This window comes from Nothobranchius furzeri, chromosome 14 (assembly GCF_043380555.1).
Source record: "Nothobranchius furzeri strain GRZ-AD chromosome 14, NfurGRZ-RIMD1, whole genome shotgun sequence".
NCBI lineage: Eukaryota > Metazoa > Chordata > Actinopteri > Cyprinodontiformes > Nothobranchiidae > Nothobranchius > Nothobranchius furzeri.
In genome coordinates this window covers 37,363,743-37,376,904 of record NC_091754.1, presented here as the reverse complement: position 1 = coordinate 37,376,904, position 13,162 = coordinate 37,363,743, and the positions used below count along the sequence as shown (strand labels likewise).

The 13,162-nt window shown below is 45.4% G+C and overlaps 1 protein-coding gene across 3 annotated transcripts in view; it reads left to right on the top strand.

The window, feature by feature from the left end:
• The window catches only part of kalrna (kalirin RhoGEF kinase a), a 210,746-nt gene that overhangs the window by 69,137 nt on the left and 128,447 nt on the right, over positions 1 to 13,162 (top strand). For 2 of the 3 annotated variants that reach the window (XM_015965718.3, XM_015965717.3), the window contains exons 4-13: positions 808 to 1,000; positions 1,432 to 1,605; positions 1,682 to 1,765; positions 1,844 to 1,975; positions 3,794 to 3,916; positions 4,928 to 5,050; positions 5,146 to 5,337; positions 8,696 to 8,827; positions 10,672 to 10,770; positions 10,852 to 10,983. In XM_015965718.3, the coding sequence (XP_015821204.1) occupies positions 808 to 1,000; positions 1,432 to 1,605; positions 1,682 to 1,765; positions 1,844 to 1,975; positions 3,794 to 3,916; positions 4,928 to 5,050; positions 5,146 to 5,337; positions 8,696 to 8,827; positions 10,672 to 10,770; positions 10,852 to 10,983 (1,384 nt within the window). The remainder of the gene's footprint in view (positions 1 to 807; positions 1,001 to 1,431; positions 1,606 to 1,681; positions 1,766 to 1,843; positions 1,976 to 3,793; positions 3,917 to 4,927; positions 5,051 to 5,145; positions 5,338 to 8,695; positions 8,828 to 10,671; positions 10,771 to 10,851; positions 10,984 to 13,162) is intronic. The other variant, XM_054746558.2, reaches the window with a different exon arrangement.

Here is a 13,162-nt window from a genome sequence, read left to right as displayed (position 1 = left end):
TTTCAGTTCAAATGTACACTTGTAATACATCTAGTCAGTCTTTATCACATTGTTAGACTGACTTGATATCTGCTGGCTCCTGAGCATTGGGGTCACCTTATTACGATAGGCTTTACTCCAATAGGTTCAGGCTGTTTGCTAGTTAGAACACGTCTCTCATCATCAGTGTTCGTTATTCTAGAAGAGAAACGGAGCTGCTGCACACAGCTGGGCAGAAGAGGGCGGGTTTATTATACACCCAGGTAAGGCACACATGTTTCTTCTATTTACTCTGCTTTAGTAAGATAACCTCCTTGAGAGCCAAGAGATAAAAGTAAGCCCAACAGTGTGACACATGCAACAAGATTAAGTCCCCGTTTTACATTCTTGTTGTCTTTTTTAAAGTAGCAGAAAAAAACTATTACCATTATAGCGCTAAGTACTCGTTGTCTTTAACTCCCTAAAACAGCTGTTCTGTTAGTGGCAGCAGGACAGTCTGCTCTTAGCGAGGGACGGCGGTTTGCTGCTAAATGAAATAGCCAGTCATAGCAGAGCCCTTCTAGCACAACTCAGAAAACATTTATGTTAAATAATTGTGATCTGGGATTTTACCAAAGATACTGTTAATAACTGCATCTTAATCAAGCATTTCTAACTTCTCTTAATGCATTTAAAGGCTGATGGGGTCCACTTACAGGTAACTGAGGTTATGCCCTAAAGCTGTTGTTCCCTCAGTCCTTGGCTTGTCCTCTAACTGTCTGTGTGAGGTAAAACCTAATGCATCTATTTACACAAAGGTAACAAGCAGCATGTCTTATCTGCCATCAGTGAGGACGTCTGTAAGCGAGGTTTCACCGTCATCATCGACATGCGTGGGTCTAAGTGGGAGCTGATCAAGCCTCTGCTGAAGACGCTGCAGGAGTTCTTCCCAGCAGAAATCTGCGTGGCTCTCATCATCAAACCGGACAACTTCTGGCAGAAACAGAAAACCAACTTCGGCAGTGCAAAGTTTTCCTTTGAGGTCTGATTGATGACGTGCTAAAGTAAACGTTTGTTTCTGTCCGCCTTTAGTTGGTTTTTCAGGCTGGAGTCAGCTGGTGCCTCAGTTTTTAACCCTCTGGAGGCCGGCGTTGCAGATTAGCAACGTTAAAACCTATCTACCTGGTTACTCCACGTGCGTGTTTCATGAGCATGTTTTAACTCAGACGTTCCCCTGAAGGACTTAGTTGTTCGTCCTTTTATCAGAACTTATTGAGCCTGAGAGGGTTAAAGACGGTGATTTTATCAGAGAGGAAAAGGAGCTGAAATCAGACTTTTACATAAAGACAAATGACAACAGATCACATGATGTCGTGAAGCACACATGGATCTGAGCAGAGCTCCTCCTCAGTGCAGTGTTGTTACATCATTAGGAAAGGAGCTAAGGTGTGTGTGTGTGTGTTTTCTGAGCAGACCAGCATGGTGTCAGTTGAAGGTCTAGCCAAACTGGTGGATCCCTCTCAGCTGACGGAGGACTTTGAAGGCTCTCTGGACTATAACCACGAGGAGTGGATGGAGCTGAGAGTGTCTCTGGAGGAGTTCATGGCCAGTGCAGTTCATCTGTTGTCCAGACTGGAGGACCTGCAGGTGGAGAGCTGAACCACACACGGAAGTGAAGCTAAGGCTTTGCTGCAAGCGGCTGCTAATGTTCTGTGTTCTACAGGAGCTTTTGTCCAAGAAGGAGTTTCCTGCAGATGTGGAGGGATCTCGCCGTTTGATAGAGGAGCACACACAGCTGAAGAAAAAGGCAGGAGAGCGAGGCCGAACCAGGCAAACTACCTTGAATCTTTTTTAACTACTGAAGACATCTTTTGCTCATCTGTAGGTACTGAAGGCTCCAGTGGAGGAGCTGGACGGGGAGGGCCAGAGGCTTCTTCAGTGTATCCGATCTAGTGATGGCTTTTCGGGACGAAACTGCATCTCTGGTTCTGCTGATTTCCAGAGCTTGGTGCCTAAGGTAAGTTCCAGCATGCTACCTAAAAATGAGATTTTAATCTCAGTATAGGTTAATCCAGAGAAAAAACAACACATTTTGGTTTTTGTAGCACTTTCTATCGCTACATTCATATCACTGTCATTTACTATACACTTGAGTCTTTAGAGGACAAAAGCATCCGCTGGTGAAAATTCTTATGAAAACGTATACATTCATATTTGTTCCCTTGTGTTCCCTTTGCCTATTTTCAAAATTTCAAATAGAATTTCAAAATTTGTCCAGAGAGGTTTTGTGACTACATGTTGTACCATATGCACAAACAATGGTGAAATGGCATCCAAAAGAAAGCAGAAACCTGCTGTCCATAATCACACCTGGGGGTTAAAAATGCTTTCCTCTTCAAGGGATGACCTTGTTTATTAGGGCTAGATTACAATTCTCATTTTAGCTCTTTGGATTTTATATTTTAACCTTAATTTAACCTTTTTCCAGTGCTTCCTCTGTGGGAGCCCTCTGCCCCAGCGGCGGTGGTCGGCTGTGGTGGCCTGGGTGCTTTCCCGGTGTGCCTGGGTGGTGGGGGGGTCTCTGCCCTCCCTGCCCTGGGCGCCCTGTGTCGGTGCCTCGGCTGCTGCTGTGGATCTGCTGCTGTCGGGGCAGATGGCTCCCCTGATGGCGTTTCCTTATCCTTATTTTAGCTGGTCTGGCTCATCTGATAGCCAATCGTGTTTTAATTTTTTTTTACCATGGGGAAGGGGGCATGTATGTGTGTGTGTGTGTGTGTGTGTGTGTGTGTGTGTGTGTGTGTGTGTGTGTGTGTGTGTGTGTGTGTGTGTGTGTGTGTGTGTCGGTGGAGGAGTGTTGTGAACGGGTTTTTATTGTCAGACTGTTTTTTAAATACGGGGGATGGGAGGGAATGTGGGTATGCGGGGCCTTTTTAATTTGTTAAGCACTTTGAGTTGCATGTATTGCAGGATTAAGTGCTATATAAATAAGGTTGATTGATTGATTGGTTGTTACCAAGGCAACATGCACTCCTCTGCAAGCAAGTGTCCTAACTGAACATCATTATATCTGAGTCAGATCAAAACTGTTTTATGGATAATGAAGTTTTACTTTCAGGTGCCTACCTTTTATTCTTGTTTCCTGAGGCTCAGTAAGTTGTTTTCCTCAGTTCCTACAAGTTCGTTAAAGCTCCTTTAGTCGTCATGACACACTGGTGAAGTCCCCGTGGTCAGCCTTGGAGATAAAGTCTGGAGCTCTGTTGTCCAGAGCTCAGAACATCAAAAGGGATCAACTGAGGTAGTCTGAGCATCGTATCAGGGTCTACAGGATGCTGAAACAAAGGGTTCTGCTGTTTTCAGTCAGAACTCTCAGAGTGGCCATGGACGCCTGCGAAGCTGCACCAACGTGCTGCAGCCATTCAGTCAGAAGGGAAACTGAAACCTAAATGTGGAATCAGGAACAATCTAACAGATTTAAAACATTAAAAGCTCTCAACTCTAAAAGGGTTTCTGCCGACTGCAGAGTATCCGGGCATTGATCAGAATTAGCAGATCACGTTGTTTTTCAGTGGAGTTCAGCCGGTTTGGATCGGCGGCTGAAGCCACTCTAGAGCTCCCCCGCAGACACTCTCCATGATCACGTGGTGAAACACTTCCAGAGAACTCTGGGGTTCGAATTGTTTGTAACTTAACAAATCCGGGAAATACTGACAATTAGTCTCAGTTCCAACTGATGCCCAGCCCCTCGTGCGACAACGACAGCGGGCGTTCAAACCAACTGGAAGATGCAGTCAATCAACCCCCAGCATCACCTGTGCTGGTTTTGTGTTTTTCACAGGTGGCAAGTCTGCTAGATAAACTCCACTCCACTAGGCAGAACCTCCATCAGATGTGGCATGTGAGGAAGCTGAAACTGGACCAGTGTTTCCAGCTCCGCCTGTTTGAACAGGATGCAGAGAAGGTGAGCCACGAGAGCCCGACCTTCAGATGCTCCGACACAACAGATTCACAGCAGCACTTCAGCTTGTCTTCAAGTTTTTCACTAAAACCACACAGAAGAAATAAAAGGCGTTTGTTTCTTGTTTTGTCATGTTTTGTGACACCGGGAATGTGAGCAGAATGAACCCGTTAGTCTGCTGGCTCACTCAGATTAACCTGAAGAATATCAGAAAATCCTCCCACAAGGCTTCGCTCTGAAAGCTACACGACAAACTTTGCTTGTGAAACATGTTTGAGTCACTTACACTGCGCTGAAAACGTTGTTTATCTTTCACTTTGAGCTTTAAAGGCTTTCCATGAATCATTGGTCTTCTGAGCGGCTCTGGCCCAGAACTGTTGCCATGAAAACGTGTCACAGCATAGAAGGCTGAAAATAGAGTGAACATCACCAGAAAACACACACACACACACACACACACACACACACACACACACACACACACAGAGGGCCGTCAGCTGACCTGGTGTACACAACAGCAGCTGCAAATATTTACTGTAAAGCAAACCGAGAGAAAAAGTCCCACAGTTGTCCACGTCGGCATGCCGACTGCACCGGTTTACACCGCGACGTTCAGATCTCACGATTCAGTCAGGAAGACAGGCATGACCTGAGTTTTTGTTTTGTGGTAACCATAGTAACCACACGCTAGATATGGCTGATGTTTGTGTTGTTTGTCCCACATGCAGTCGGCCCGTCACAGAACACGGAGTACACAGAGTGAGGACCGTGTGTTTGCTTGAATATTTCTAATAATGTGACATCACAGGAAAGTCTGATTGGTAGTTCATCCATGGAATCAATAACACAGCATATCCATCCTCCTCTTGTTCTGAGCTCCAGATGCTGCCAGGTGTGTTCTAGTCTCAGGTGTGTGACTGGCTCACCTAGCTGGCATGTGATGACGTCATGCCGTGTGCCTGCTTGTGTTTTGAGTTGGAGCTGAGGAGACTCTAACCTCTGTTGGTGTTTCAGATGTTTGACTGGATCAGCCACAACAAGGAGGTGTTCCTACAGAACCACACAGAGATCGGTCGCACTCACCAGCATGCTGCCGAGCTGCAGACCCAGCACAACCACTTCGCCATGAACTCCATGGTACCTGTTATCTGACACGCAGATGTTTCTTTAGCAGCGTTGGTGAGCTTTTTCTCTGAAATTGAAACAAATGGCCTCTGATATTTCCCCGTCAGAACGCCTACGTCAACATCAACAGAATCATGTCGGTGGCGAGCCGCCTGGCCGAGGCGGGGCACTACGCCTCCACGCAGATCAAACAGATCTCTACTCAACTAGATCAAGACTGGAAAAGTTTCGCAGCGGCACTAGATGAGCGTTCCACCATCCTCGCCATGTCGTCTGTCTTCCACCAGAAAGCGGAGCAGGTGAGATTCGGAGCAGAACTGTGAAAGGTTCTGTGCTTTTCTGAACCGCCGGCTTCTGGCAGTAAGTCTGATGTAAGACGTCCTCCATCAGAGTCAGAGCTGTTCCTCTTAGCAACAGGCAGCTGATGATGGGTAACCCTCTAGTCTGCAGGACTCTGCTGCAGCCCCCTGTAGCTACTTTTACCGGCTCCGCTGCAGATTCCTGGCAGCAGATGGAGCTGTTTGAGTCCTGCTGGTGTGTGTGTGTGTGTGTGTGTGTGTGTGTGTGTGTGTGTGTGTGTGTGTGTGTGTGTGTGTGTGTTATTGCAGCACAATTGTGTTTTTCATCTGTACAATTGACTTTTTAATTATCTTTCTGTTTAATATTTTTGATTTATGATCTTTTTATAATTTTACGACTTTACCTTTTATTTAAAACTTCAAAATCATGTTTTAGCTTTTGTCTTAATTTAGTTTTATTGGTTTGTTTTCATGATCATTTTATGACTTTATGACAGGTTTTGGTGATCTTTCAGAAGCACTTTAGGATTATTCCTCCTGTGAGGAGGGTTAAGTTTGGCTAGTGCTACATAATCAAACTTTACTAACTTGAACCTGAATGAACACCAATCCACGCAACATGTCCTGCTGAGTGACACGGCCTCAGACGTCGGATTGGGGCGTTTATTAGAGAATATATTTGATATTTATAAATCCAGCTTTACCCGCTGAATTAATGTTTGATTTGAAGCGACAGCCGGATTTGGTGGTGACTGTCACATGTCTGCCCAGCTGTTTCATTTAAAAACAGAAGCCATTTCCTCCCAGAAAAAAGTATTCAAGTAGCTAATGTTAGGTTTTAACGGGGTTAAATATTGTCTGAGTTAGGGATGAGCGAGTACACCACTATCTGTATCTGTTCAACCATCTAAATGATCTGTTTCTGTACTCTGAGTGGGCGTGGCCTAACCCAGAAGTGGGTGTGGTTTAACCAGAAGTGGGTGTGGTTTACATCAATACGTTATTTTAAGTCTGATCAGAAGTTGCTATGTGTATTGTTTATTTGAAAACTATTTACAGAGCAGCCTCAGAGTTGAGATTAAATGTTTTTGATCACAATAGTAAAGGAACTATTACAGAACAAGTTTTTCAATAAAATCAGAACATTAATGTTTAAGTGCATGAATTAAGAGAGAGAGAGAGAGAGAGAGAGAGAGAGAGAGAGAGAGAGAGAGAGAGAGAGAGATAGCGCCTCTCAAGATAAAAATCACGGGGCGCTTCACAAAAACAAAATATGTAAAATATAAAAAAGAATTTAGAAAAGGATTAAAATATATTTAAAATGAGCAAAAAATAGACAATTGTGATTAAAAATGCAAAGAAAGAGAGAGAGTGAATAGGAAAAAAGGAGTGGATCCTGAGGAAGAGGAGAGAGAGAGAGGAAAACAAATACAGACCGGAGCGGAGGCAGTGACTGACGCAGCACGAGCCGTTTTCAGCTCTGTCTTGTCAAATGCACCACGTACGTTACGAAAAAAGGAACTTTAAATAACTTTAAAGTAACTTTAAAAAGAAGCAAAGTGAAGAAAACATAGGGAGTCCTGAAGAAGCGTGAACAGTGAAGCAAGCACAGAGAGATCTGTTACTGTCTGTGTGTGCGCGGATGGACCGGACGCGGACTGAGCTGTGAGCTCCCGGCTGCAGAGTTTTGTGTGTAGGGAGGGGCGGGCGCTCTATTTGACTGGCCAATCACAGAGCCTGAAGACAGTCAGTTACCCAATGAGGATTTTCCTTCAGTACGATTACAGATATTTACGAGTTTTACTCGTTTCATGCTCGTACTCGTCAAAAATGCTTTATCCGTACTGGATACTTGTCTGAAACGAGTATCCGGCTCATCCCTAGTCTGAGTTTATGTTAAACTCTCAACGATGAGCCTCGGGAAGCATCTATCAAGAGAGGCAGTGGAAGCTCTCACGGTTGAGCGGTTGGCCTTGTGGCTGGAGGATTGTGGAATCGATCCCAGGTCCCACCAGGGGTGTTCTGCTGTTGTGTCCTTGGGCAAGGCACTTCACCCAACTTGCCTGTGATGGTGGTGGCCAGATGGGCTGATGGTGCAAAATGGCAGCCTCACCTCTGTCAGACCACCCCATGGCGGCTGTGGCTACACAGTAGCTAACATCACCATCAGTGTGTGAATAATGTAAAATGTCTGGAAAAGCGCTTTATAAATCCAACCATTACTTTTGCTATAACGGCGAGGAGCTGCATCAGCACCATGTTGTTTAGATATGGTTTTGTTTGACTTGATGAAACCGCAGCGAGATATCGGTAGTCATCCTGGGTGTGAGCAGTGGCCATGTGCGAGTCATGAACGAATCATTCAATACTCGAGAATCACTTTACTGACTCATGAGTCATGATTCACAGTCCCAACTGGCTCATTGACTGACTCATCCCTGTTACTGTGAGCAGACTAATTACTTTAGTAAAATCTTCCTCGCTGCCCAATAAAACTGGAAAAAATGACTCACTCACCCCCAAGCCGGCTCTCGCTGCAGAAACCAAGTGTTACCATAGAAGAGTCGCTCCTTCACCTGAGCTGAACTCCGTTAGTCCGACTGACGCCTTGCAACAACATTCAGGCTACGCTCTGTTTGATTTGCTAAGATAAAACAGACTAAAGAGAAGAAATGAACTCCGTTCCACCACTAACTTTAAAAAGAAATCTCAGTGAATAAAATGGACAGTTTTCTTTTTCAAACACTCACGTGAGTGGGTTCTACGTGGAAAGAGGAGCAAATGAAGATTGAGTGAAAATGTAGATTTATTTAGATCTCCAGGCAACTGACTCAAAGTACCCAATTCATTTTGATGAGTGACTCATTCTAACTCGATTCAGTAAAAAGAATCAAGTTTACCATCACTAGTGAGCAGCGCTCCCGCAGCTGCCCCCGTGACTGTGACTGCATGGTGAAATGACGATGCGTGGCACACTAAAACAGGGGCAGTTAAAGCTGTGATTGGCTCTTACAAGTGCTGAGAATCTCAGTCATTGTGTTGGTCTAACCACAGTCAGAGGTTATGCCCGGGACATAGGCAGGGCGTCTGATCCCCACCCTGTGAGTCTCCTTATCCACATGTATTCTGCACAGCTGGGCTCTCATCCTGGCCTTCACAGAGGATTAAACACAATAACCACGTCAATTTAAGAAAAAAAACCATCAGTATGTGTATCCCAGTCAACACCAATGGTCTTCACTATTTGTTGTTACTTCCACTGCTACAGGTAATGTTCAGTCTTGTGGATGTTTGGGATGAAGGAGGGGACCAGATCTCCATACCGGCTGTGAAATCTCAAACATGTTTGTCTTCTCAGTTCCTGTCAGAGGTGGAGGCCTGGTGTAAGGTCTGCAGTGAGGGAGGGCTGCCATCTGAGATGCAGGAGCTGGAGATCGCCATCCACCGCCACCAGAGCCTGTATGAGCAGGTGACCCAGGCGTACACCGAGGTAACCAATCACACTCTACCTTAATGATCTGTCTTCGCTTCATGTTCCTCCTAAATCTGGACTGTCTCCTAAGCTTCAGAGTCCTTCTGACACTTGGTTTGTGCTCATCAATACTTCTGTCCTGCACTTTGAAAAACCACTAAAGCCCCATCAAAATATTCAATCTTATTCAATTAAAGTTTATTTATAAAGCTTCAAATCACGACAAGAGTCATCTCAAGGACCTTCACACAGTAAACGTTCCAATACAGGTCAGTTCATGAAGCCAATCAGTAAAATTTTTCCTACATAAGGAACCCAGCAGGTTGCATCAAGTCACTGACTAGTGTCGGAGTCTTTACAGCAATCCTCATACTGAGCAAGCACGGTGGAGAGGAAAACTCCCTTTTAACAGGAAGAATCTTCCAGAGGATCCTGGCTCAGTATAGCAGCCATCCACCATGACTTACTGGGGATCGAGAAGACAGAGCAGACACACACACACACACACACACACACACACACGCACGCACGCACGCACGCACGCACGCACACAAACAGACATATAGACCAAGAGTTGGCAGCCCTGAAACAGCTTGATGGACAACTCTCCCCACATGTTTTAAAAATGCTAATATAGCGTTTCTGCTACGCTACATAACAATTTTTCTGTAGAACTACAAAGTCCGACTGGGCGAGGAGAGTAGAGGTCTGCTCTGTGGAGGGGTGCAGAGTTTACAGCTCCTTTTCCAGATTTAAAGAGACAGTACCCAAAAACGGCTCATTCTCAGACTCTCCTCAGGACAGGGGTGGATGAGGGTCTGTAGAGCAGCAATAATGAGGAAATCAGACCAAAGAACTGCAGTTCCACTGAGTTTAGACCCCAACTGGATGATTCACATGTGAAAAGGAAGAATTTAAAAGGATGATGTGTCTCCTTTAATAATGCACTAAGTAAGGTTAATAAAGGGACCCCTACTGTAAAGTGTCACCAACACGTTTTTATCTATCATAGATTATCTGCACCAAACAGCTCTTCTGTTGTTAATTATTTACCAGTTGGCTCCTTCCTGTCATTAGAATTTTCATGCCGGTTGTGCCCCCCGCCCCGTGGGTGCTGCCACGGACTTTCGTTTATCTTGGACATGACTTGCTTATTATTGCGATTGAAGCTGCGCTCTTTAAGGTTTTTTGACAAGCCGCTCCTAAGGTGCCTGTCCTCTACAGTCCCTGAGCAGTCTCTGGTGATCTGAGCTCCAGCCCTCCGTGAAAGCTGGAGCTCCTGCGGCTCTGCATCGCTCCAGTTTATCATGTGAGCTTGTTTTGTTTACAAAAGCAAAACTTATAGTTGCCGGCCGGAGCTCGGCAGTAACTCCTCCCATGATCATGACACCTCCCTCTGTTGCGCCAAGGCATAATATGCATTCACAAGTGTGGCGTTGCAACAATACAATACAACAATACAACTACCAAGCTTGGCGGAATGAATGCTGCAAAATGCCACACAGACCTATAACACTCAAAATCCACATGGACTCACCCTTCTTGGTTCTCCATCTCAGAGGCCTTTGTTTACCTTCTCCATCCATGTTCACAAGACATACAGTGGTGGCAGCATTACACTGATTTGCCTGCATGATGTGTCTTCTAAAACGGGCTTCACATGCAGGGTGAACATGAAAATAGTCTTTTACCCCATATATCCTGCGTTAGCCACTGACAGAAAATAGACAAGTAAACACTCAAGTCTGAAAACGCCACACAGACCTATAACACTCAAAATCCACATGGACTCACCCTTCTTGGTTCTCCATCTCAGAGGCCTTTGTTTACCTTCTCCATCCATGTTTCCCTCTCCCTTCTAGGTGAGTCAGGATGGGAAAGCCCTGTTGGACGTCCTCCAGAGGCCTTTGAGTCCAGGCAACTCGGACTCACTCACGGCAACAGCCAATTACTCCAAAGCGGTCAGTGTTGTTGACTCAATTATTTTTAAGCTTTAAAACCCAATGAAAGCACTTTTAAAATGACATGCATGTGATTTTCAGGTCCACTGCATACTTGATGTGGTTCATGAGATTCTACACCATCAGCGCCGTCTGGAGAACATTTGGCAGCACCGAAAAGTTCGACTGCACCAGAGACTCCAGCTCTGTGTGTTCCAGCAAGACGTTCAACAGGTATGAGGTGGATATGAACGTCCCCCAAGTTTCCATTCAACACAGTGACTCCCTAGAATGAACTCATTTTAAACACTTTCGAAACATTGTTCCGTCTCTCCCCATGTGAAGTACTGGACCCCTCTTGCCCTCAGTGGGGTTAAAGACCAGAGCAGATGGGTTTCTAACAAAAAGTCTGTCATAGAGTCATTACTTTGGCTCCTTTTTGTTTGTCTCTGGATGTAAAACTAGAAATGTTCTAATGTTACATCTGAAGGGTGTGTTCCAACCACAGGGGGATCCTGGGCCTCTCTGGTATATAGGTGAAAGATCTGGGTCCTGGAGAGGAGGGTCCATTGGATAGTTGAACCTTGGATCCAGGAGGAGCAATGTGGTTTTCATCATGGCCGTGGAACACTGGACTAGCTCTGTACCCTTAGGTTGAGCTGAACTGGCATGATTAGCAGATCCCACCTGAGATATTTTCTACTCGCCACAGTGGAGGAGGACCATAATAGTCTAAGGTGCTTTTTCAGTGGAACAATACAGCTTCAGGAGAAAGAAGGAAAACAATCTGCACTATAGCACCTCTCAAGCTAAAAATCACGAGGCGTTTCACAAAAACCCAAACATTTAAATATTAAAGAGATTTTAGAAAATGATACAAAATGTGTTTAAAATGAGCAAAAATAGACAATTGTGATAAAAAATGTAAAGAAAGAGAGAGAGAGTGAACAGGAAAGAGGGAAAACAGTGGATTCTGGGGAAGGCAGAATAAGTAGAAAGAGCAGAATAAGGAGAGGATGATGAAGGTCACACCAAAGCCTGAACAGGTGAGTCTTCAGCTGCTTTTTAAAGGAGACCACTGAGTCCACTGATCTCAGGCTCAGGGGGAGAGAGTTCCAGAGTCTGGGGGCCACAGCAGCAGATGATCTGTCACCTTTGGTCTTTCGCCTGGTCACTGGATCTCAGGGACCTGCTGGGGGTGTAGGGACCGAGAAGGTCAACAGGAGGGGCAGGGGCGTCAAATGGCTGGTGGCTATGTCCAGATGTTACAGAGGGCATCCCTGAGGGCCCTTTTCTGTGTGGTAACCATTTGGTTGTTCTACAATGTAATGCTTCAGGACACAATGCCTGCAGGACAATAAACTTCTTCCACTAGAGCAGGGATTCCCTAAGTGTGGTGCAGGGGTGCGCGAGCTGCCGCTAGGGGGTGCGCGAGGTGAACAGTGTAATGGCTGCGGAGCTCAGAGAAGTCTGTCATATGTCACCATTAGCGTAGCCAGAAACTCATTTGTGGGAGGGCCAAAGAAAAAGTCAGTGGGCCCAATAAATGTAATTGAAAACAAGTATATTTTGCGCGTGTGTGTCCTCCGCATGTGCCCTAGCTTCATAATAACAATGCGCCGAGCTTCAGCTCTCTGGCCTGTGCACGCCGATATGTTCCGTATTTGATCATTTTTAACGGTGTTGTCTGAAGGTGGTGAGTCATTCTGGCAGATTGTAATTAACACCCTGTCTCATGCAGGTGTTCTGACATTGTAAACCTCACACACAGAACATTGTGTATGTAACTAAATAAATCAAGAAATGATTCCCATCTGAGCATTTTAGCATTATTATATTATTATATTAGCACACTGACTGTGGGGCAGCATTCTAAACGTGTCAGGCTATTAACAGCACGCTGAAGATCTGAAATTCAGAGTGCGTCTGTCAGAGGTCAGATGCGTTCCAGCGGAACCACGTCTCACAGGTGCACATGTGAGCAAATCTGGGCTGGGCAGAGGTAATTTTACAACATTGGTTTAAATAGCGCCAATAACGAGACGCGGTGACTTGAGCGGCTCATGGAGCTGTGCCACACACACACACACACACACACACACACACACAGTTTCAATAAGCACACGCGCCGCCAGACTGAAGGCAGAAATGAGCGCTGCCTCCTCCGTGATAAAAAAAAACTTTTAAGAGGTTTTATAACAACATTTTTCATTCCAGGTCAAATTAAGATATTAGCTTCTATTTTGGGATGACGTATTAAAGTCGGGTCCGCTCCAGCCAGTGGAGCCAGTCATGAACCTGACTACAACTCATGTTATTGCAGCATTTGTTATTCCAGTCCGCGTGGCAGCGGATCGCAGATTCAGCCACACCATAAAACAGCAATAAGTCGGTCTGAGGCAAAAGTGAACCT